Raw genomic sequence first — 25079 nt, forward strand, 5'->3', positions numbered from 1 at the left:
TGGACGGAGCGGCCCAAGAGCAGGGGGAGTGTTTCTCCCCGGTCCATCCCTGCGCTGCTCCCCCAGCATCGTGGAACACGGGAGTCCCCTCCACAGCCCTGGATGCAAATCCTTCCGCAGCCCCCAGCCGCGTTGAGGGATGAGACCCACCACCGGATTTGTGCAGGGCTGGGATGGGGACACATGTGGGGACAAGGGCACCGAGGCAGCGGGGGCCTGGGGAAGCAGAGGGGACTGATGCCTGGGCTGCAGCGTCCTGTCCGCGCCGCAGCTGCGAGCAAGGACGGGCGCACGGAGGACACTGCAGGACGCACACAGGGATTTCCACACGGATGCAGGGAGCGCTGGGGAAGCCCCTGCCTCCCTCCCCGGCCCCTGGGAGCCGGGAGCAGCGGCTCCGCCTGCGGCACAGCACAAGGGGGGCTCCAGCTCCCGCTTCTTCCGTGCAAGGACGAGGAGGGAACATGCAGGCAGGGCCGGCGTCGCGCGGGCCGCGCTGCTGCGGCTGTCAGTTCTTCAGCACCGTCTCATAGGCCTGGAAGACGTAGGGAGCCACCTCCGGTGCACGGCATTTCAGCGAGAGCTGCAAGAGAAGGAAACACAGTCTCAGGACTCGGCCCCACGGGCGCTGCCCAAGGCCCCCGGCAGCCCCCGCCACCCCCAAAAGCAGCTTCTCCCTCCGTGGGGTGACGCACGGGGAAGGCGCCCGCCTGCGGGAAGCTGTGCGCCGGCCCTGCCGCCAACTCACATCCTGCGCCGTACTCACCGGGGAAGCGAAGCGAAGCGAAGCAAAGCAGAGCTCGACTCCACTTCACCTGCTGCAGCCGCCCCGAGAGCTATTTGCTTGCCAAAGAGCTTTAATCGTAACGAGGCTGGGCTTTGAGCTCGATGCTGGCTCGCAAAGCTGTGGAGGAGGCTGCAGCCCACAGGTACTAAGGGCTCAGTTTGGCCAAGGAGAGGAACATCAAGCTCCAGGATGAGGATTTTCTGATGGGGAGCTCAGCCTAGGCCAGCGCGTAATTTGGACAACGCAACACGCGTCCTGCGAAGCTCAGCGCTCAGCTCCATGCTCCCCTGCAGCCCTGGGAGGGCGCCAAGAAGAAGCCCGAGCGCAGGGAGAGCGGTGGGAAGCGCCAGGGAGCAGCCGGCCCCAACCACGAGGGCTACAAACCAGTGCGCGAACCTCCAAATCCTGCAGCGTGGGGCGGGCGGGCGGCCATGCAGCGGAAACGGAGACAGACAGAGGCGAGTGAGTCACCGCGCAACGGCCGCAGCAACCCAAGCAAACAAGAGGCCACGGGAGCGACGGGAAGCGGCTCCACAGCGGCAGCCCCAGGCAGCCCGGTCGGGCACGGCCCTTTCTGCTTGCAGGGGATGGGGGTTGAGGTTGGGGTTTTTTCTTTGCTTTCCATATTTGTCACTTGGCTGGAACTTCCTCCCCACACAAGCATTTCTGTTGGTGGTGGCAGTGCCGCCGATGGTTGCTACCCCGTGGCCGGCGGTCGCTACCCTTCGGCACGGCAACGCGCTGCCCCGTCTGCACAAGGTCAGTGGACCGGAGCCGACGGCTGGTGGAGGCCGTCCCGGGAGGGCCAGTGGGCCTGGCGAGGGGAGGGTGCTCACGGCAACACTTTGGCCACCAAAAAGGCTGGCTGTCCCCGCCACGGTGCGCGTCAGCACCTGAAGACAGGGCTGGCAGCGCCGCTGGCTGCTCCCACCGCTGCGTCCCACCATGGCGGGGGCTGCCGGGGACCGGGCCACCCTCCCGGAGCTCCCAAGCAGAGAGCAAGGACGAGGAGAGCGTGGGGGGCAGAGCGGGCCAGACGCAGGGAGTGTTTCAGAGAGGCCCTACCGTGAAGCTGGGGTTGCTGGGCTGGATGCGCAGCTCTGCCAGCACCCAGATGCCGTTGGTGAGCTTCAGCGACTGGTAGAGCATGTCCTGGCCCTCCACGTTCCTCTTGGCGATGGTGAAGATGTTGCTGCCCTGGAGCTTGCTGCTGACGGCGTCTGTGCGGGCAGAGACGTGGCTGCCCTTCAGAGTGGGGCAGCCCACGGGGGCTGGATGCTGCACAAGCAGCATCTCACCCTGGCAGGCAGGGGACAACCTGGCACCGTCCCAGCACACCTCAACTCAGAGGCCTTAAGGGCAAAGAGGAGCAAGAACTCAAGTGCCAAACAGGAGCGAGCTCCTTGGCTCTGCCTGCTGCCACCTCTGCACACACAGCCCTGGACCTTCCTGCCCCAAGTCCTGAGCTGGGGTGACTGTGAGTCTCATTTTGACCATGGTCCTGGTGGCTCAACAGCCCCGGGTGACGCTCTGCTGCCCCTGAGGACACGGAGCACACACGGAGCCTCTCCACCTCCGTCCAACACAGGGCGCTTCATGGTGCTCACAGCCTTGGCTGGGATAACTCGGATAACCCCTTGGTCACCCAGGGCAGCCCAAAGCCCCCGGACAAGCTGAGCTGGGCCCTTCCAAAGGGGCCGAACGCACCTGCATTGAGGGAACAGTCCTTGATCTGGAACTGGGCCTCGTTCTCGTTGGGAATGTCCTTCCACGTGGCCAGGAACATCTGCCGCTCTGCGGGAAGGGAAGGGAGCAGCGCAGTGAGAGCCAAAGCAGTCCCGAGCATGGGGCAAACGCAGAGGCCCGTGTCCCCATGCAGCCGGGAAAGGGAGGGCTCCACTCTCCTTGCCCTCCCCTCCAGCAGCCTCCCAGGATCAGCCTCACTCAGCGTTAGGAAACTGCCTGCTCTGCTGGCTTAGCAAGCTGAATTCGCTTCAAGAGGAAGCGCCAAAGGAAGCAACATAAGAGTGAAATGAGGGGACTTGGTGGCAACGAGCTCTTAGAAAGTGGCTCAGGGCACCTTCAGGTGGCCACAGCTTGGTCATGCTGGCCCTGGGCTGCCTGCACCAACCCAGCCTGCTCCGGCATCCTGGCGGGATCAGGCTCTCTCAGGCAGGGAAGGCAGCTGGGAGGCCACCGAGGCCGCGAAGGCACCTAGTGACGGGTGGCTAAAGTGCAGGACTCTGCGGCTGCTCCCACGCCCCCACTCACCCATCTTCCCGTCCTCCACGAAGAGGATGTGTAGCGGATACAGCGTGCTGAAGTAGAACACGTCAATGTTGTTTTTCACGGCGACCTAGGAGACCCAAACACCAGGACGTCAGCGCTTCCTCGCGCACGGGGCGGGCGGGCGATGCCCAGGCAAACGTTCCTGTCCTCCCGCAAAACCCCCATCCCCGTGGAGCTGGGCGTCTGCAACACGTCAACAAGGAGCTTCCGCTGTGGACAGAGCACTTCGCAGCAGAGCTCGATATCAAATTCACAGCCGACAGGAAAGGCAGGACGATGAGCTGAGCACTTTCTCCTGCTGGCTTCCTGCTGTCACAAATCCTCCCAGCTCCCCTTCGTTTGCTTTCCTCCCCGCACAGCCCCCCCCACAGCCCCGTGACACCCTTCTTGCCCAGGCTGCACTGACCCAAGTGTCCCCCCCAGCTGGTGTCTGGGCACAGAGGAGACCCCGGGGCCATGCCCTACCTGCAGGTTGTTCAGTGGGTCCATCTTCATGACAGAGCCGACTGTGTTCAGGGGCAGGGAGATCTCCACCGACTGGTTGGGGGCGAGAGGCGCGTGGACCTGCAGCGGAGCTGCCGGGGCTAGGCCAAAGCTGCGAGGACACCAGGGAGAGCCGGAATCAGGATGGTCAGCGGAGAATCAGGTAACCACAGGGAGAGAGAGCCTGACCCCACCCTGCCCGGAGGAACAGCCTCCTCAGCCAACTTCTTAGAGGCTCTGGTTTGATCATCACCGCCACAGCCATCAGCAAGAGAAGGATCATCACGAGAGGCTCCTCCCGGCCGCACACCCGCTCACAGCCCCTTCCTGCCGGCCCTCTGCCCCCGCCGCGGTTCCACGCGGACCCACTGGGCAGGGCCGCCCTCCCCGGGGACACTGCACACACCGGGCTGCCCAACGGCTGCCTCGGCTCTCCAGGCACTAAACCTCACGCTCGTCCCCGACAGCCTCACTTAAAACAGCAGAGGACTCTGCCGGGTGCTGCCAGGCTTTGCCACGGCCGCCCCGCAGAGCCGAAGCCCTGCGAGCAGCTCGGCCCGTCGCAGAGCGGAGCGGGGACAGCGCCGGCAGCCGCGACGCACCGGGGACCCTACCTGTTGCGGTTGAACTGGATGGCAAAGTCAGACATGACCTGCAGGGCCTTGTTTGTTAGCACGAGGTCCATGGAGATGGAGCCCACCTGGCGGCTGAACGTGCCAGAGATCTCCAGCCCCTTGGCCTTCATGGCAGGGAGCCAGACCTGCATTAAGGACACAAGAAATCCACGTGGCTTTACCCAATCTGAAACACGAGCTGCAGAGGAGCTGAACTGAGCAACTGGTTCACAGGGTTCCCGCACTCAAGGACATGGAAATCCCACAATGTTCCACTGCTCCAGACACCCTGGGATGTCAGAGCAAGCGCCCCCAGGATGCAGACTCCTGTGGGCAAAGCAGACAGGACCAGGTAGATGGCAGCACATCTATTACTTCCATCCCTCCCAAGAGCTCAGCCCAGGCACGTGCAAGGCCCTGGAGGCAGAGCAGGTGAGCGCGGCGGGAGGGACCTGCCTTCCAGTCCCTGCTGCAGTGTCCCCTCTGCTGCTGACCCTCTCCCAGCACGTGGGTGCAATGGGCTGGTTCCCACCAGCCGCATGGGGCCCCGGGGCTCTCTACCCTCCTCGGTGCCCCAGCTCCCGCCTTGGCCAGCAGCTTAGCTTCGGCTCGGCCTCCTGTCCCACTCACCGTTTTGGGTGCCACGTAGGACCCTGACAGGGCACCCACTCCTCCGGTGAGGTCAAAGAGGTCTCCGAGGCCGCCGCCGATGGGCGCCCCCAGGTTGGCGGGTGCTGCGGTGCTGGGCGCCGGCGCGAAGCTGCCTCCGCTGCCCATCTGTGGGAGACAAGGGAGCAAGTTAAGGGGGTCCCATGGGGCAGAGGCAAGCGAGGAGGAGGAGGAGGAAGAGCACACTCACGGCAGGGCTGCCTCCCACATCGCTCCTCAGCTGTGAGAGACAGAAAGGGAGAGGCGGTGAGCGCGGACCGGGCAGCACCCGGCGCGTCGTGGGGAGGGAGCCGCACGAAGCCCCCCTGGTCAGGGAGCCGAGGCCTGGGCTCGCCGGGGTTGCCCCGGGCGGCACCACAGGTCCTGCCGCGCGGGGGCATCGGCCCATCGAGCCCCTGCGTCACCCTGCTCTTCCCGGCGCTGCAGACGCCGCGTTGGGGGCGCACAGAGCAAGAGCAGAGAGAGGCCGGGAGCAAAAGTCCCCGGGAGGTTACGGGTGCCGCTCACACGCGGCGGCTCTCCGCCTCTCCCAGGGCGCCCGGGGCCAGCGGGAGGGGATGAGCTTTCCCTGCGGGAAGCACCGGGCTCCTGGGATGCCCCACACTGTCCCGGTGCTGCTCCGGACTCGGCCCCTGCTCTGAGGTTCGGGGCACCCAGGGGAGACAGGGCACAGGGAGGGCTGGCACGGGCGCCTGGGCTGCTCGAGGAAGCCAAGGAAAGGCTGATCCATACCCCTTCCGACTCGTCCCCCATCTCCAAGCGGAAGCAGGCAAGGTGGAGAGAAGAGCCAGCCGCATGCAGAGACGCAAGCCAGGAGAGGAGAGGCAAGGAAGGTAAGGAGAGAGAGAAAGGCAGGAGGGAAGAGACGTTAGTGCAGCGGTCCTGCCGGCCTGACCATCCACTGGTGTCTCACGTGGTGGCTCTGCCCCTCTGGGGCCAGCAGAGCCCGGGCAGGTCCCTGGGGACAGCACAGGCACGAGACTGTGGTGGCTCACATGGTACAAGTCATGGCCATGTCCCAGCCATGACGACAGGCCTGGGACAATGCAGCAGTGGCCCTTCCGAGGCCTAGAACTGTCCCCTCCTACCGGCTGGTCACCTGGGGACACAGCACCAGGGGCTCTGGCTGCGCAAAGCCGGTTGCTGCGGGCAGGGCAGCGGTGCCCGCGGGGCCACCTCTCGCTGCTGCTGCTGCGCTTGCGGGATGACAAGGAGCCACCCAGCTCTCCCAGTGCGGGAGGAGACCCCGTGCGGGCGGATCTTGGCCCAGCCCTGCGCTGCGGAGGAACATCGCTGCCAGGGCAGCAGATAGGCCCGAGAAAGGCATCGCTAATCCCTGCCCTTTCCAGCTGCCTCGTCCATCCGTCAGGATGAGCCGGCAGGTTGCGGAGCACTCTGCTCCCTTCGCTGCTAAAGGCAGGGACCAGCCCAGGTGTCTCTGCGGGGACAGGCCAGGCTCGGCCGCAGCGGCTGCGGGTGGCAGCCCCCAGCGCGACGCCCTGGCAGCCTGGCACGGGGACCCGTCGAGGCGGGAGCACACAGAGCCGCCACCTACCAGGCTGTCCAGGCCGCCGCCGAGGAGGTCCACGGCGCCCATCTGCACGGAGGAGGCGGCCATGGGCGGCCCGCTCACCGGCGGGCCCAGGTCCAGGTTGAGCAGGTCCCCCAGCAGGTCGCCCTGCGTGGGGATGACGGCCGGCTGCTCCGGCGCCGGGACACCCGCAGGGGCCACATCGGGGCTCTCCGCGCTCTCACTCCTAGAGAGAGGGACAGGAAAAAGAAGCGTGAAAAACGCGATGCCAAAAAGCTCTGCTGAGCCAACAGTCCCAACTGGAGGTGGGAGGGATGTGATTTGCCCAACTGAACACTCACAAAGATGTCCTGTCCCAGCAGTGATGATCCCAACATTCAAAACCCTCTCACAGAGATTCAGCTTCCATTTAAATCCAAAGTCACTGCAGAGGGCTTGCAAGCATGGTGCTTAACACAAACCAGCCCTGCTGCTACAGGGAGACCTTATTTGGGGATACAGGCATGAAGGAGAGCCCATTCCCAGGAGCCTTGCGGGGGGCTTTAACACCCGAGCATGGGTGACACCACTGAGACACCACGTCCCGCACGACAGGAGCTGCCAGAGCGTTTGTGATATCCACCATGGCTCAGTTCGACACAGGAAAAAGAGCCCTGTGATTCCAGAGAGCTGCATGTGCCGATACATAACGCCAACACCGACCAGCTCTGGCACAGAGGCCCAGCATGGAGCAGCAGTCCCACTTGGGCGAGCAAGCCCTGAGCTGCCCAGCTCCTCACAAACTCAACACAGGCCACAGAAACAGCCTGGGCAGGAGCGGGACAGAGGGGAGCAAGCAGAGACACTCACGAGCCTGTCCGTGGAGGCAAGCTCTTGTGCACAACCCCTCGGCTGCCCTCCACGAAGGCGCTCGGAGGCTTGTGGTAGACGGAGGCCAACGTGCCGATGTAGCAGATGAGCTCATCCAGCAGTGTGGGCTCGATCAGATCCGTCTCCTCGGAGATGAGGGGCTTCTCCGCCAGCACCACCTCCTTGGCAGCCACTGGGTCAGTGGAGAGCAGCCGCCAGTAGATGTAGCCGCGGTCCCGCAGGTCTGGGTTGTCCGAGTCCTGCAGGAAGCACGGTGGTTAGAGCCAGGGCAGGCAGGCAAGGAACGCTGCAGCAAACAGAGCACTTCAGAGTGTCTTTGGGCCACAAATATCTTGTGCCACCTAAGTCAGAGCGTTAGAAGGAAAATCTGGCCCATGTTGTGCCTCTGCTCTGCAGGGCTGCATGGGTACCCACGTTGTTACACTGGTGCTAGTAGGGAGATGGGGCACAACGATGCCCCGTGCTGCAGCAGACTCCCGTTTAGCCACCAGCATTTCCATCTAATGCTAATGGGCATGAGGAGACTCTCGTGACGGGCACTGCACTCCCACAACATTCCCGCTGCTTCAGGAGCGACAAGGCACTTCCAGGAGCGGGGTACGCACCTGCGTGGCCAGGCTCAGCACCTGCTGCACCAGCTCCTGCGTCTCCGTGGGCTTCTTCAGGAAGAGCTTCACGATAGCCGTGAGCAGCTGCAGCTGGACCTGCAGCAGAAACGCGACGTCGGGAAGGGAGGGGAGAACCCGCACAGCTTTGGCGGAGAAGCGCGGGAGCTTCCCCGCACGCGCAGCCTCTCTCGAGATCCGGCACAGGGTGACCCACTGGGCAGCGGTGACGCCACTCAGGGCTCTGGGGACGGCTCTCAGCCGAGTCTGAAGGTTCTTCGGAGCCGATGGCTGCGCTCGCAGCCTGCCGGAGCCGTGGGCTGGCAGAGGGCACTGGGTCAGATCCCGGGACTCCCCCAGTCCCAAGAAGATGAAGCTCAGAGCACCCTTCGAGTCACAGACAGGCAAGCGGGAACCATCCGGCTGTCCCCCTGGACCCGAGGCAGCGTAGGCGGGATCAGTGACTGTTATTCCAGGCCTTCCCTGTTCACTTGGCTGTGACTTAATTCCATGGTGTTTTATACAGCAGATAGAAATCACCACAGGTGACACTCAAAGTTGCCAAATGAAAACCTATGAAGCCACTTGTCCCACCTCAAGGAGGCGGCAATTGAAGCAGCAGAAGCTACGTCCCCATGACAGTGTCTTCACCCAAACTAGAAGAGGTCCCCAAAAACCTGGCGAGTTCCCTTCCTGCAGCTTGTGTGATGGAGAGGATGGAGGGAAGAGGTGCAGCCCCGTTCCTGCTCCTCAGGCCCTCACAGACCGGAGTCCCCAAAGGCTTCTCCTGTCCTGGCACAGAGGAATGGACCAAGCGACCAGCTGCTCCCTTCCAACTTTTAAGGGAGACACCAGCAACGTGGTACCTCATGGGACAAATATGTATGGTCTACAGCCAGGACCAACAGAGCACTCTTGTCCAAAAGCCTGCGAGAAACAACTGTCCTGAACTTGCTAGAGCAGATTGCTTTCTTCAAAGCATATTAGCACAAGCTTTTTTGTGGTTTCCTCCTCAAGAAAAGCCTCAGGTACACAAAAATATTCTCAGCCACAGGAGTGGGGGAAAGCCCCTTGTTCTGGACCAAGTCGCTGCCTTGACCAAGATGAGACAGGAACGACTTTGAAGGACCAAACCCTCAACTCACCCATGGCACAACCAACTGGGGTTACCAATGGATCAGGCCTCCCTTCACCCAGAGGAGCCGTCTCTCCAGGGACGGTGTCCCCATCCCTCCCTACCTGGGTGCTCTCGTCGTGGAAGCCCTCCAGGAAGCTCTCAAGGAGCTCATCAGCGTTGTCGATGCGCTCTGCGTACTCCCCCACGATCCAGATCATGGCAGCCCGGGCCTCGGGCTCGTCCAAGGAGTCCAGGTTCTCGCAGAGGGTGGCAATCACGCTCTCGTACCTTCAAAAACATGGCCCACGCTCACCAAATAAAGAGAAGGAGCCCAGGCCCAACCTGGCCAGGCTCTCTGATACCCCCGGCAGCCTGGGAGCCAGGGCATCGCCAAGGGTGCCAGCGCTCCCAGCTCGCTCGTGCTGCTCTCAGGGAGGGATCCAGCCACCGGCTGGTCCCCAGTGCTGGCACTGTCCACGCTGACCCCTCCAAGCCCCCAGGTATGTGGGGCACGTGCCCCTGCTCGCCCTGCCCTCTGCAGAATCCACCTCTCAGCCCGTCTCCATCTTCGCTCCAGCTCCGCAGCAGCCCTGAGATACTGGAGATTTGCACCGACTTCCTGTTCGTTACTAATTCTGTTCATTAGTAACTATTATTGCTATTAGTTCATTACTTCCTGGACATGACAGTCGCCCACTTGTGATGGATCAGCCTGAGGTCTCCCCTCGCTTCCAGCTACCCTTGCACATTGGACAGGAGGATTTTGGAGCTACTGCAATCAAAAACCCATCCAGCTTCTTCCCCAGAGGCCACATGAGATTATTCTACCCCCATCTCAGGCAGCTCCATAGTCCTTGCACTGATGCTACCACCAGGACCACCGAATTAAGAGCCAGAGATGGTTGATGTCAATGTGAGCAGCCTCAAGGTCTCTGCCAGCTTTTGCCTAGCCAACGCAACTCAGGACACGGTCTAGGCTGTGCAAGGCTCTCCTGTCCCCATGTTAATGCCTGGAGACACGTTAGCTCATTAGCACAACTCAGAGCAGATTTCCCACGTGTCCTCTCCCTGGCCTGCGAGGACATGGGCAGCCAGGAAAAGATGCACAGCTGATTTCTGACGAAGCCCGCTGCAACCCGGGGCTCCAGGCAGCTTCAACACGGGCTGCCAGGCAGGAGGGAGCAGCAGCCCAGCCCTCCACCAGCCCTCAGCCTCTCCAGGGCTCCATTCACACGGATGGGCACCAAGCGTGGCCGGTGCCGCCCGGGGAGCACTCGCCCCGCGCGCCGAACCACGTACTTGTTGGGATACTTGCGGAAGATGTCCTTGATGACCACGATGGCCTCCTGCACCACGTAGTTGACTTTGGTCTGGATGAGGTCCAGCAGGGTGCTGACACAGCGCTCAGCCGATTGCTGTTGGGGGACGCGGTCAAATGCTGGGGCTCTCACGTGTCCCCCTCGGAAGCCCCCGCCGCCCTCCTCACATCCCCTCCTTGCTGCAGTCTGTTCCCCCCATCCCTCCCAAATCCCAACGGAGGGTGCGCAAGCACAGCCTCCCATTCCCGCTCCTCAAAGCTGGGCCGGGGTCACCCCATCCCTCCCGCAGGATCCAAGTGCCTGCTCCAAGGGCCGGGAGTGATCCAGGGTCTCTCCCTGACTTTCTGAGAGAGGAGACTCCTAAACTTTGCCTTAGCTTGGATCTTTACAGCCACACTCCTCAGGGTTAACAGCAAGGAGAAAGCAGAGCTAAGGAGAATGTCATGGTGATAAATCCTGCTGGAAGAGGCTGGCTGGCAGACCGGAGGGATTGGTTTAGCAGCAGCAAGCCGGGCCAGCTCAGCTCCCTGGTGGGAGCTGAAAAGAAACACGCTGGCCCCAGCGCGTCTCCTCCTCCATCTCTCCGAGCTGCCTTGCTGCTGTTAAGGTGCTTTTGTCATGCAATTGCGATGCTCTGCATTAATCCAATATAAAATTGGCTGGCTCGAACCCACCTGACCTTGTCTCTAAGCACGGCTCTTCACCAGCCACACAGAGCCAGGGCAAAGCGCAGCAGGAACTGCAGAAACGTCTTGAGTAATCCCTTCCCCCAAATTACCTCTGAGTGGATGCAACCCCCTCCCGTCCCCTTTGCTAAGGGATTAACTCGCTCCCAGCACTCCCGCAGTCTCCATACAGGACACTTGTATAATCTGCTTCCTAAACACGTTAAGGCACATTTGGCAGCCCAGTCTGTTGTGAGCAGCCAAACACGGTGTGCGCAGGGATCCTGAAAAGGCTTCCATAGCAAATGGCAAGGGGGAAAAAGCTCCCTGGGAGCGCCCGTGATGGGCGGCCTTGCCCAGCCACAGCTGCCAGCAGCAGCACAAGGGGACATGGAGGCGCCTGCTGCTCTCCCCAGCCAGCTCAAGCTACACCCGAGCTTTGTGACCAGCTCTGCTCTCCCGGCCCGCTGACCCGTGCCAGCACTCACCTCGACCTTGATGGCGCAGCGGCCGATGGCTCGAACCGCCTTCCTCACAAAGTCCACGTCCACCTCCGTGGCATATTCCTTCAGCTCCGCGAGCACCTGCCAAGAAGACGGCACAGTGAGAGCGCCGCTCCCAAAGTCTCGGATGGACGGATCAAAAGGAAAACACTGCAGCGTGCTCCCTAACACTCAGCACCACGGGCCAGTGACCACAGCAGATTGGGTGATACGGCCAATGCCTTAATGTTCTGCAAAGACACAGGCTATGTTCACGTCTGTAACTTAATTCAGTGCCTGTAAGCACCAGTTCAGATCTTGCTTGATAATCGGGGCAGAAGTAGCCCCCTAGACACCCCTCCCTTGTCACTGCCAGGTCTTTCTGCAGTTCTGCGCCAGTTTTCCCAGGGAAACACAGTGCAGAACTCCCCTGCGTGCCCTCCTTGGTGCCCACCCAGCCAGCCGAGGCGGCACACGGCTGTCCAACCTGGGCTATGTTGGCCTGGGAGGCCAAGCGGATCATGATGTCCAGCTTCTCCAGTTTGACATAGATGGGATCGTTGTACTTCACAAAAAACACCTTCATCTCGTGCTTCAGGATCTCAGGCCTGGAGGACAACAAGGGGCAGGAATTAAGGGACACTCATAACCTTCACTTTGACCACAGAAAGCAACAGCAAAAAGCCTCCGGAAGCCACGGATTTCTGCAGAGCTTTCAGGATACGGAGAGGAGTATCATATGATTCCTCTTGTGGCAAAACTGTCTGCGAGACCTGACCGCTGCTCCCACATCCAGGGTGTTCTGCAGGCAGAGGCCAGGCTGAGCCGAGCACGAGCAGCCCCAGGAAACCCCGCAGCGCCAGGCCAGCAGGACGGGGCTCCTAGGCCGTGGGCGCAGGAAGGTTTCTGGGGCTGTTCAGTGCCAAGCAACCCGAGATCCGTGCTTATTCCCCCAGGAAGCACTCCCTCGGCTCCCCTTTGCTGATGCACAGGGAACAGAGGGCAGCCTGGCTGCCAACTAAGAACACATGCGAGACAACAGGGGCCGATCGTCTTGCCAAGGTCGCGAGGGACATCTTGGGGCTGCAAATCCCGATCCCTCGGGAGGAAACCAGGCCTTTCACATCAAAGCATCCTCCTTGGACAGCTTGAAAAGGGACAGGCTTTGCCCAACCCCAAGGAGGCAGCCGGTTGCTCCCGTTCCCCCTCGCAGGGACGCTAATTGCTTTTCACTCCTCCCAGAAGCTGCTGCTATTTTTATTAGCCCACAGCGGTGGTAACTGGTAGGAGAGCGAGTCAGCTGCCCGCAGAGCAGCTCTCCCGCAGGCTGCAGCGCTCTGGGCACGTGCGCGGGGCCTCACGCACCTCCCAGCCACGGCAAGGGGACACAGGGACCTTTCGGCACATGCTCATTTGAGAAGGACGACTGCACAGAAACAACCCAGCAGAAATAGCCCTGCTTCACCATGCATCTCACTAGATGTGTAACGATGAAACCAAGGTCTCAGCTAGTCGCCATTCCGCCTGCCGCTCCCTGCCCAGTCCCTCTCCTGATTCTCTAGGCTAATTCTTGAGTTTTACTACTAGAGAAGAGATAAAACCCACAGAAAAGGGTGTCAACCAGCCCTGACACTACCGCAGTCACCAGGTTGGCAGCAAGAGGAAGTCACATTGGGCCCCTGTCCTGCCCTGCCAGGGCTCTCACCTCTTCTGCACGATGAGGTTGATGTTGCGGAGAGCCACGTACTGCAGCTCCGGCTCCGCGGAGAGCAGCGTGACCAGCGGCGGTGCTAGCTTCTTCAGCAGCGTGCCATAGTAATCCAGGTCCTTCGACAGCATCTCCATGAACTTCATGAGCACCTTCACGGCTGACAGCACCACCGCGGAGTTGGCGTGGGACAGCCGGGGCGTCACCCGCTCGCAAATGCTGCGGACGTCAGGAGGGGACACAAAGAGAAAGGTCACCAAAGCCAGACTTCCTAATTAAGGTACAATATTACTGCTAACACCACTCAGAAATGAGGCACTAGGAGCAGGACAGGTGCCCACCACATTAGCACCATCCCAAGGGATGTTTCTCCAGCTTAGACTCCTCCAATGATGATTATTTCCCAGCCTGCCTAGAACCCAATTCCAGCGACTCCCCTTCAGAGCTCTCCAGGGCCCAGCCTGCTCCTCCCAGCACCATCACATTTTAAGGCAGCTGGAAAGGTGCCAGCAAGGGGACAGCAATCCCTGGGTGACTGCAGCAGCTCCCAGGTGGCAACGCCTGCTCACGGGTCAGTGGCCCAATGCACATGTCTGCTGCTCCGCCAACGGGAGCAGAAAGCCAAGTGTTAATGAGCAGTTTGGAAGGAAGCGTAAAGCCCTGCCAGGACACGGCGCTGGAAGCAAGCGGCCCTTCCACGCAATGCCTGCCTGTTCCCTTCCCTTTCCAAACCTGCTCCAGCCGGGTCCTGGCAGCACCCAGAGCCTGCCTCACCTCTGCGCTTCCCGGTCATCCTTGGGCATGTAGTTTGCCAGACAGTCCAGGATGAAGATCTGGCCCCACTCGGTGCATTCGTTCAGGGCCGTGAGCAGCTTGTTGATGGACTGGGGGTTCAGGTCCAGGAGGTTGCTGCTTGGGTGGGACTCTGCTATTTCCGAGAGCGCAGCGACTGCATTGGCCACCACCTGCCAGAGGGGACCAGACACGCGTTACGGGACAAGGAAAAGAGCGGATCGACATCCTGCAGGGAAGCGGGCGCAAGCGGACACGCCGCATCCTTGATGCCAGCCTCCCGCTCGGACACACTCCCATCTCGGTGACATCTGGGCACCAGGCCCTGCAGCCACCACTGCCCCACGGCCCCACGTGGCATCGCCTCCAATGGGAGCACGTGGCCCCAGGAGGCCGCCCGGCCCCACGTCTGGTATGACGGAGCCCAGTTTGCAGACTGGGAAAAGGAGCCCCAGCAGCAGAGCCCAGGCCCGATGCCAAGGGGAGCACAGTAGGCACATCCCAACAGACGTTCCCATGCTCCATGGGCAAGAGCCTCTGCCCCAAGCTTATCCCTTGCACTGCTGACTGAAACACAGAGGGAAGAGTGGGATAAAGTGATTCCCGATGGCACGGCTATGTCCCGACTAGCTCCAGGCAAACAGGGATCAACAGCTCAAAGGAGCTGAGCTTTCAAAAAAACAGGCTTTAGGTCAACTGGACATGTCCCATGCTTGGAAAACCTCTCAGGATATCTGGGAATGATGGGGGACAATAACAGTGCTCCAAGGCAGTGGAGACACTATCCACTTCAACTGGGCTGCACTGGGAATAACATTCCAGAGGAAGAGCGAGCCCCTCCAGCTGCTCCTAGTGCAGCCCTGGCTGTGCTGCTGCCCCCAGCTCCGAGCAGCCTTCGCTGCCGGCCCCCAGGCAGCAGCAGAGCCCCGAGTCCCTCTGCGTGGGCCAGGCAGCCCGGCCACCCCCGGGCACAGCAAGCGCGGCGGGACGGGGGCGCCCGCGGCAGGAGGGAGGCAGGTCTGCGTCTGCCCGGCAGCCTCAGAAGGAGCCGCAGCAGCATTTTCACTCCCACGGTTTCGTATCGGAGCCGTCACACAGCTCCCGTGACCGTGATTCATCCCCTGGAGGGCAGCGCCGCGGATGCTGCCCACGAGCAGCGGCAGGCGCAGGGCTGCACTCCAGCAGCTCTTGCCCAGCTCTTTGCACAGACAAATCCCAAGACCCTTCTGTCCTGTCCCTGCATCCGCTCGGGACAGCGGCAGGTTCCCATCGTTACCTGCCGCTGCTCCTGGTGTTGCTCTTTTCCTGGCTGCTCTCTTATGAGAGATGCAGTAACTGCTCCATCTGCCTGTCCCCAGGCCCCTGTGACCACCCTACTGCCTTCCCCCAGCAGCCCCAGGCCCGCTGGGCTCACAGCGAGGCCCAGGAGCACCTGTGTCCCCAGGCTGACGGCTGCTCCCTTGTCACTTTGTCCCCCAGTGCCAGGAGCAGGACACGCAGCATCCCCAGCCACCAGCTGTCCCCTGCTCTGGGTAAGCAGCACAGCCAACGGGAACGGAGCTCAAAGGGAACACAACACCACATTTGGGAGAGGCTGGATGAGGGGAGGTACAGGGCAAGGGAAACAACCGGCAGCAGTTGGCAACAGCCATCGTGAGACAGCCCATTAAGACAGTGAAGAACTGAAAAACGGGCAAGGGAAACAGCATGCAGAGATGAACGAATGAAGGAGGGCATTTATTGCCACTGGGATAAGAATAGAGGATGAGGAAGGCAAAAAGGCAATCACCATGGGGTTGGAGTCCGAGATGAGGTCCTTGAGGGTATCTAGGAAGCCCTGGTCCTCCACCAGCTGGGCGTTGATGTCGTGGAGCTTGGCCACGCAGACGGCCGCCGTCTTGCGCACGTAAGGGTCCTCATCCTTGAGGCACTTCCGCAGGGGCTCACACAGATACTCCGTTATCTTGTCCACCCGGATGCAGCCCATGGTCCGCACGGCCAGAGCCCGGATCAGAGGGTTTGGATCCTCACAGTCCTACAGGAAAGAGAGGTCAGATATCCAAGGCCACTAGTCTTTGGATCAGACTTCAGAGGTGGCTTCAGGAACTAAATTCTTACTTGACTACCTAAAGTCTAGAGGTTTTAACCCTCATTCTTCAGGAAACCCAAGAGTGCTTCAACACAGAAGAAAGGTCTGAGATCTGGGGTGCTCAGAGTTTTAACACCACCATCTCTCACTCCAGACACACCTCCAGCAATCAGGTGTCATCACACCAAGAAGTCAAATTCATGTGCCAAGCGGCAAAGCCACCACCTGACCCAGGAAATGCATCTACAAGGTTTGCTGCCTTTAAAAAAAAAAAGAAAAAAAAGAAAAAGAAAAGTCTCTCAGAGTCCATATTCCCCCCAAAGCCCTCCAAACCTCTTACCAAAATGATCTGGCCACATCTTGGCTCCTAGCAAACATGCTCTTTGGCATCTGATTCCTAGAAGGAGACCACAAGGGCCTTCCCGGTTCCGAAGACTCAGAGAGCAAGTTCACATGAAATGAGTCCCTAAAAGCTCATAGGAACTGCCCACAACTGAAGCTACCACTGAGAGAGCACGGAACACGGTACTGCTGCCAGGAACAGGCTTTTCTCCTGATTTTCTCCTGCACTACTGGCTGAATTTGTTCTCTTATCTAGTGCTAAGGGAACCCTTAGTGCAGAACAAGATTTGGAAACCTGCCCTCCCTCTCTTCTTTGCAGCTGGGTAAGCAGCAACCCGGCATGGGCAGCCTCCTATGAAAGCCCAGGGGAAGGCAGGGAATGGAGGGCAAAGTCAGGGCAAGGATTCTGCCACAGAAAGGACCCCTCGCTGGTTCAGAGTTTAGTTCTTTGACAGAGAAACAAGAGGACTCCAGGCCTAAGGAAAGGAGATTCCCAGCTCCCTTTTCTCCTAGCAGAGAAGCTCTGAATCCTCAAAGGTGAGAGCAACAGAGGGTTTCAGAAGAGATGCACGTGGCAGGCAGAGCGGATCGTGTCAGGGACACGCAGCTTCCCCCCCTCACCTTCACAAACGTGTTCACTGCCATGATGGCCATATCTGGCTGGCTCTTGGCGTAGTTCATCAGGTAGAGGTAGACCAGCTTCTTCAGCTCGAGGTTATCCGTCTGCATGCAGTTCACCACGTCCGGGAAGAGAGCACTGGAATGCAGAACAGCTCCATGAACACGGCCACGCTGCGAGCAGGGCAAGATGCCACCCCTGTGTGATCATCTGCCACTTCCACAGTCTCATGGGGGCTCAATACATCCCTGGAGCCAGGAGGCCCCAAGTCCTCACATAAGCTGAGCCTACTCCTCAGTGACTTTATAGACGGGACTAAATAAGCCATCCCACCCCTGTTTTTCTTCATGGATCTCTATCAACTCCAAGCAGTCCCTAATGGACATCACTTGGTGTAGAGAGCATTGTTCAAACCTGGTTAATGGAAAAAGGACATAGCCAGGCAGAGCTGATACGGAGGGCTTAAGTAAGACAAAGGACAGAGTTTCCTTGAGATAAAGAAGTTGATGCAGCTGCACAAAACAAAGGCAAACAGGAACCGGTTTGATACCGGAAGAATGAAGAAGCTGCTTGCTTCTCTACTGTAATCTGGGCTGGCCAGACAGAAGTTATCTTCAACCAATCGTGAGCTCAAGCTTTGTAATATGCATGAGGTTAATTAAGAAATGTATAAAAAGCAAGCTAAAACGACTAATAAACGAGTCTTGTTGATGACCAACTGGTGTCAGCAGTCTCCCTTTCTCCTACAACTTGGGCTCTCCCAGACCATTCCCACAGAGCTCTGCTGTATCCCAGCTCCACATGCAAGTTTCCCCTTGGATTGGGAGCAGGTGCCACATTAACCAGCCATCACCAGATGTGCAGAAAGGCTCCAGTGACTGCGCTGCTGCCAGAGCCCTCAGCTATGAGCATGAGTCACTCTGCGTGCTCGCTCCCTGAGCACAGACCCACCAAAACGGCCTTACGCTTTTGCAGACATTAAATCCTGCCTGCTGCAAACTGCTAAGCAGCCACGCCGCATCCTACGGTCTCGGAGAATTTAATCCTAAGGGCCCAGCATAATGAATAGCCTCACTGCCCAAGGGAATGATACTCCAGAAGGGAGCTGCAGAGCCATAATGCTGCCTGTGCAGAGCTTGGAGTCTTCCCCTCTCTAAACCTGTCCTCAGTGAGTGAGAATTAACAACCCTAAGGCTGCAGATGCCAGATAAGCTATTTTGCAGTGGAAGACAAAGACAGACCAATTAGACTGTTAAACCACCCCAGGACACGCCGCCCCAGCCGAGGGCTAACACAGAAGTTATCCCACGCTGACAGATGTCTTTTTTTCCCCCAGCAGCTTCTCTGGGAGCACAAAACCAGCTGGAACTTACAGGCCAGCTCCAGGGGACGGCAGCCCGTGCTGCAGGACAGGCTCCCTGCGAGCAGAGCCAGCCCCCGCCGCTGCTCTCAGCCCAGCCCAAAACTTCCCCCTTCGGGACCCCTTCACCTTCCTCCATCAGCACCCTGGGAGCAAGGGATGGGATCCCTTGATTCTGCAAATATAGGGCCCAGATCATAATTTTGCCCCACCTAAACCTCAAATGCCCCTTTAAAAGCCAAAAGTCTGTGTCTGTGTGACCAGCTGCAGCAAGGGAAGGGCAGGAGACAAAAGGGAGGCAGGGAAAGACCCATCTGCCCCTCTGCCAGGCCGATGAAATAGGGGGAGAAGCAGCTGCCTAATCCCTCGGACTGCGCTCACCGCAAAAGGATTACTGACCCCGAGGCACAGGCATCAGCCCCCTGCCAAAACGGCTCCTGGAGGCCTTTGCTTCTCCTTCCCGCAAGGCAGCACTCGAAGGAAGCGGCAAGAACCCCAACACACTCACCTGGCAGCTGGACCAGCCCTCTGCCAGCCACGTTACTACCAGGGCCGGGCGAGCACCACCGCGCCCGGCGGCTGCTCTCGGACAAAACGTTTTGGTGGCCACAGCAGGTACGATGGTGGCCACGGGCTAGCCCGGTCCCGGCCCAAGAGCAGTTTGGGGTGAGACAAAGCAGGCCCGACCACCCCAAAACAAGGGCTGCAAACAGGGGCTCCCGCCCCAGTGACTGCTTGGCTGCGCTCCAGGAGCTGCCGCTCCGCTTGCTCGGAGCGTGTCCGGAGCCTGGCCGTGCAGTCCAGGTGCTCCCAGGGTCCAACCCACCTGACGTCTTTGCCGACGGTCATGGACGCTATCACCTTCTTCACGGCCTCTTTCTTCTTCTCCTTCTTGTCGCTGTTCAGCTCCGCCTTCAGCTCAAATATCTCCCCTGGAGGAAAGAAGGAAGCTCGGGCTCGGCCGGGGGACGCAGTGTCCTGCTCATAGCACCCACCTCGCCACCCCAGCGGGGACATGTCCCAGCTCCGAGCCCGTTCCTGGGACACACTGCAGAGCAGGGAACAAGGGCTGGACCCGAGAGGGGCTCACCCGTCTCGCAGCCGCGGGGCTGGCAGCAGAAGGGAGATTTAACCTCGCAAATGTCCCCCCAGCAGCGAGGGCGACTCCAGGGGCCTCGGCTTTTTCTCCACAGAAATGGAAACGGCAGCACCCAGGGGGAGCGGAAAACAGGCTGCTGCTTCCCTGGCGCTTCTGATGGCTCTCCAGGGCCAGGAGGAGCTCAGAGGCCTCCATGGACAGGGATTTCAGCAGCACAGGGACACCCCCATCCTCCAAAGGGGGGGGAAAGGCAGACAAGGAGCCCCATGAGAGCCAGGCCACTGCTCTCTGTGCAACCGGCAGCAGCCGGCACAGGCATGAGCTGCCTTTCCTGACAGCGCTCAACCAGCGAGGGGCATCGCGGCCCACGGTCCCTCCTGCCCTCAGGCAGCTGCTGCAACAACTTGGGATGAACATCCGGAGCACGAGGGCCTCTGCTCCAGCAGGGCTCCCTTGCCCACGGAGCGGCCACGCGTGCAGCGCGGTGCTGCCCTGAGCTGCTAAAGCCGATCACGGCGCCGCTCGAGGGCTTGTGCGGGCTCACGCGGCGGCCAGCGAGCCCAGCGGGACGGCCTCAAGGCCCCCGTGGCTCCAGCACCCGCCGTCGGGCTTCTTTGCACTTAAGGAAAGGGCCGTGCTGCCCCTGTGCCCTGCACGTCACCTTTCTTGGTGGTGGTGAAGTACTTGGAGTCCGTCATGGTGGCGTCCGGCCTGCAGCGCGTCCCTGGCGGGAGAGGCACGAGAGGGCGTCAGCGTCAGGCAATCCTCCTCCTGCTCAAGTCACCGGGGAGGAAAACCTCTGAGAAGGAAAAGCAGGGGGGAAATAACATGAATTCTGGGGGGAAAAAGGCACAAGGGCGACAAACCCGGAGACAGCCACAGCCAAGAGCGCAAACGACAGCGCCCCAGCAAACGCCTGGCAAAGCCACCCGGGCCCTTCTCTCCAGCGACCAGTTCTCCAGTGCTGCTCCTTTAAATGGAAAGGGCAGATATTACATAATCCTGAGGGTCTGGGGTGGATTTAGAGCCGGGCGGATGCACAAGCAGCCGAGGGCCCTTTATAAAGAGCAGCGGGAAGGCTCCGATACATCTCTTACAGCTCCTTCCTCCCTTCTCTCTTTGGCAGCGGCAATAAAATAACGGGACAAGCAGCCACGAAGTCCTGCAGCAGGAGCCCAAACGCGGGTTATGCAAAGCCAAATGTGCCCCAAAGAGCCCCGATTTAGAACAGAACTGAGCGACTTTAGGCATGGGGAGACCCTCATGCAGCTGCACGGCTACAACACGAGAGAAGTGGCCGGAAATCCAAGCTCGCTGCGCAGCCCAGAGGAGCCCAAGCCAGGTACCAGATACCTGGGACAGAGAGAAATAAATGGGGGCAAAATCGGGCCGAGGCCGCAGGACTAGCCCGCAAAGCCGCCGGCTTCGCTCCGAAGCACACGTGGAGGCTGTGGCACCGTGATGCTCCTCCCCGCACGAGCAGGATTCACTGCAACAGCTCCGGTTTTCCGGTTATCCAGAGCCGGGGCCTGCGGATAACCCCGACAGCGGCGGTTTCAGGTTGTCTTCGCTGAACACCGGGCGAGGGAAGCAGCAGCGGGAAGCTCCCGACGGTGGGGCCAGGAACGGAGGCGCTGGAGCTCCGGGGCAGCCGACCCAAATGCAGGCCCGGAGCGCTAGCACATCCCTCCCAGCTGCACCTCCCACTACCTCCAGCCCCCGCCTAGCAGGGAATAACGCGGTTTGGATGCTGGGAAAGGGAGCGGATAGGCCTTTAGGGAGGCAATGGGAAGCCCCAAGCAGCTCCCCGGGCAGCACAAGGAGTTTTTCCCTATGTGGAAGCTGGTTGCTCCCAACTGGACAGCGCCGAGGAGGAAGCGGCTCAAGGATGGGGGCACAGATTCCTACATATCTGTACAGCTGGAATAGGAAATGGCTCCCGGACGGGCTATCGGTTGTTTCACTGCCAGGTCCCTCTTCCAGAGGGCAGAAGGAAGGAAAAACCCTGTTTGCTGCTCACGGCTGCTCTGCCTTCCCCTGCGCTCACAGCGTCGGGCAGGGGTGGGAATGCTCGGAGTGGGGAACAGGAATGGTAAAAGCTGCTCCCCAAAGCTCCGGGAAGAGCCAAGGCTCCTTGTCCTTTGCATTCAGCTGTGCTTGCTGAAATGCTTCCCTAGCCTGGGAGCAGGACTCAATCCGTGGAAAGGGCTAATTCCCACTTTCAGGCTGAAACCTGGGCCCATTCAGGCAGAGGCAGGGGCTGCCTCGCACTCAAGGAAGGGACGAAAACAGCTGGGGAAGGAGGTTCTTCTCCATAAAGAATAAGTTCTGGATGGGAAGAGGGAAATGAAGACTTCCAGCAGAAGAAGCTCCAGGATTCACTTTGGAGGGACAATCAAGACCTGGTACTGCATGAAGTCACTTCCCAAGCAGAAAAACAAAAGGCAGAGACCCCGTTTCTGTGCAAACCAGGAAAGAGGGGATGGGAGCTGCCAGTGCCGACCCCCTTCACAGCCTCTGCCACAAGCGTGTCAGTGTGACATTAAACCCAGAGCACAACCGGCTGCAGTGAAAGAGGCCTGGGGCTGCCCCAGGCGCCCGAGGCTGAGGGACAGGCAGAAAACTAACGTAGGGCACCAAAACCCACGGAACGGCCCGCGTAAAGCCCGAGGCCGCGGAGACGGGTGGCAGCACAGGTCGCCCCCCTGCCCACGGCTGCAGCTCCCCGCGCTCCGGCAGCTCCCGCTTGGGCTTTCCCAGGCTTCTCCCGCCAGGAAGGGGCCTCTCTCCCTGAGAACAAGGAGGCTAAGGTGCCCTAATGCCCAACACAGTGCAAGGCCGGTGTCCCCAAACCCGTCCATTTGGGCGTCCCCAGATCCGTGCGTTCAGGGGTCCCCAAACCCGTGCGCTTGGGCGTTCCCAAGCCCGTGCGTTCGGCAGAACCCAGACCCGTCCGTTCGGGGGTCCCCAAGCCCGGGCCGCCCCCGGGCGCGCTCCAAGCCCGCCGTAACTCTGGGCCTCGGCCGAACTGAGACCCCAGCGCGCGGCCTGAGGCAGCGGCAGGAGCGGCACCTGCCCCGGGCGACAGCGGCCACCGCGGCGGGACAACCGGGCAGGGTGGCCCCGCGCCGGGGAGGCGGCCGCCCCCGGGACGCGCGGGGAGCCGGGCGCGCAGCCGGGCCGGGGCGTCCCGGGGCTGCGGTCGCGGTCGCGGTCCCGGTCCCGGTCCCGGTCCCGGTCCCGGTCCCGACCCTACCTCCCACCGCCGCCTGCTGCCACCGGCCCGCGGAAGTGAGCGCCGACCGCGGCTGCGCTTCCGGGGCGCGGGGCGGGGCCGCGACCGAGGGCGGGGCCTAGCGGGATGGGGCGGGGTCCGAGAATGGGGCGGGGTCAGAGGAGGGGGCGGGGTCAGAGGAGGGGAGGGAGCGCGCAGGGCTGGAGAGCTCTGAGCCCGTGAGGGGAAACGGGGACAGGGGGCACGGGGACACACGGACAGGGGACACAGGGACACATGGACAAAGGATATGGGGACACAGGACATGAGGACATAGGACACGGGAACACAAGGACACAGGACACGGGGACACACGGATAGGGCACATGGGGATACATGGACACACGACATGGGGACACGCGGACAGGGGAAACAGGACACGGGGACACACAGACAGGGGACATGGGGACACATGGATACAGGACACAGGAACACATCCAGCAGCTCCGGGCCTCTCCTGGAGCTCCCCCCCCCCGCCACTGGGTGTGACACAGGGTGGCCAGCAAGAACCCCTGGGCATGGACGTGGGAACCCCTATGGGGACACTGCAGCCACCCCCTGTGACCTGCCACCTCCTGCACACTAGGCATCGAGTTGGTGGCACCCAGCACTGCCCACCTATCACCTCCGCAGGGGTCCCTGGTCCACCCCATGTCACTGGCACCTCTGACACTGGCACTGTGCCAGTGACAAGGAGGCCACCAAAGCTTTCCCGGGAGCCCCCTGAATGGTCCCCAAGGACACGTAAAGCAGCATGGGAGCCTCTGGGTACCCCGACCTGAGCAGGGGCCTTTGTCCTCCCAGGGACTCATGTGTGGCATGATGTGACATTGCAGCATGATGTGACATGCTATGATATGACCTAATGTGACATGGCACAATAGAGTATGGCACGGCATGACATGGGATGCTGTGACATGGCATGATGTGACATGGAATAAGCTGCTGTGGCATGGTGTCACACTTGTGACATGTGTGATATGACCTAACATGTTACGGCATGGCGTGACATGATGTGACATGGAATGACCCAGTATGACATGATATACCATGACGTGCTGAGATGTGTCATGATGGGGCATGGCATGGCAAGGCATGATGTGGCGCTGTGTGGCCTGGCATGACATGACACAATGCAGCATGATGTGGCGTGACAGAATATGACATGGGGTAATGTGTCATGACGCAACACGTGACTTTTGGCTGCACAGGGCAAGGTGGTCGCTCTGCCTCCTGCTGCCCAGACACCATGGGTGAGGGGCTCTGAGCTGCCATGGCGGGGCCAAACCCTCAACAGAGAAGCCAAAAAAATGCCACCACGAAACAGGGAGATTTCGGCACCCAGCAGAGACCCAACAAACTCGCTTCACCCAAGCCACAGCCAGCCGTCCCCGGGAAGCGAAGCAGCCGCGAATGCTCCTGAAATACCTCATCGGGTTGAAAAAAAAAAAAAAAAAAAAAAAAACCCTCGCCGAGCTGCTCTGCGCCCACTGCCGGCCGCCCGGGGACGCGAGTTTGCAGGGTCTCTGCTGCCCGCAGGGCTCTGCCCAGCCGCCCGGGCGGGGGGGCGCGATGCGGGGCGGCCCGGGTGTTGCCGCGGCAGCAGCTCCCGCTCCCCGCAGCGCCGCCGGCGCCTCCCCGTCCCGGGTGACCCGGGGACTTGGGAAGGTCGCCGGGAGCAGCGCGGCGGCCCCGAGCCAAGACGGGGGCGGTTTCGGCGCCGGGGATTAGCGGATGCTCCGAGGAGCGCGACCCCGCCGGGCACCGGGCGCCGGGCACTGCCGGGGGGTGTCTGCAAAGAGCCCGGGGCGGGGGTCGGGCTGCAAACGGGCGTCCCAAGGGGGCAGGGAGCCCGCGGCCGCCGCGTGCATCGGCGGGGAGCGGCCGCGGCGCCTCTGCGGACACGTCCCGCCGCATCCCGACACATCCCGCCGCATCCCTCTGCATCCCGTCCCCCGGCATCCAGCCCGGTGCTGCGGCACCTCTCCCCTGCCAGCCACGCCGGCAGCGATTTAAATCCAACCCGCCCGCGCCGAGTCCCGAGGTGACACGTCCCGCTGAGCGGCCAAACATTGTCCGGGGGCCGCCGGTGCTGGGGGAGACCCGCTGCCACTGGCCGCAGGCTCGAGGCAGTGGGGGGCGATGCGCCAGCGCAGGCAGGTCTGCAGGGGTCGGGAAAGGGAGGGAGTGGAGCCACCCCCTCGCCAGCCCCCATCGTCCCCAAAGTCCCATTGATCCCCACCTGCCACCCCGATGGCCAGCAGTGCCCAGGGCAAATGAGGAGGGGACACAGGGGAAAAGAGACCTCTTTGGGCAGCCCCAAGCAAGGAGCTCACATGGGTTCTAGCTGCCGGTTGGGTTGTGG

General features: G+C 61.0%; 1 protein-coding gene and 1 non-coding gene across 2 annotated transcripts; both read right to left on the reverse strand.

The window, feature by feature from the left end:
* Positions 1-462: 462 nt before the first annotated feature.
* LOC104575484 (AP-1 complex subunit beta-1) lies at positions 463-20178 on the reverse strand. The gene is made up of 22 exons (XM_088539210.1): positions 20102-20178; positions 19168-19273; positions 16984-17119; positions 15721-15966; positions 13914-14104; positions 13137-13358; positions 11919-12039; positions 11438-11533; positions 10265-10380; positions 9088-9253; positions 7849-7947; positions 7223-7482; positions 6398-6599; positions 5575-5595; positions 5038-5062; positions 4804-4952; positions 4174-4319; positions 3542-3671; positions 3059-3143; positions 2495-2581; positions 1853-2007; positions 463-583 (listed from the first exon to the last, which is right to left on the reverse strand). The coding sequence occupies exons 1-22, from the start codon at positions 20136-20138 to the stop codon at positions 509-511; spliced, it is 2871 nt and encodes a 956-aa protein (XP_088395336.1). The 5' UTR covers positions 20139-20178; the 3' UTR covers positions 463-508.
* LOC148590303 (small nucleolar RNA SNORD125) lies at positions 3761-3862 on the reverse strand. Its single transcript, XR_015914329.1, has one exon. It is a non-coding gene; the product is annotated as a small nucleolar RNA SNORD125 (small nucleolar RNA).
* Positions 20179-25079: the final 4901 nt, after the last annotated feature.

The sequence above is a fragment of the Tinamus guttatus genome, unplaced genomic scaffold (genome assembly GCF_059628265.1).
Source record: "Tinamus guttatus ecotype Peru unplaced genomic scaffold, ASM5962826v1 Tinamus_guttatus_pri_ptg001488l, whole genome shotgun sequence".
Classification (NCBI taxonomy): Eukaryota; Metazoa; Chordata; class Aves; order Tinamiformes; family Tinamidae; genus Tinamus; species Tinamus guttatus.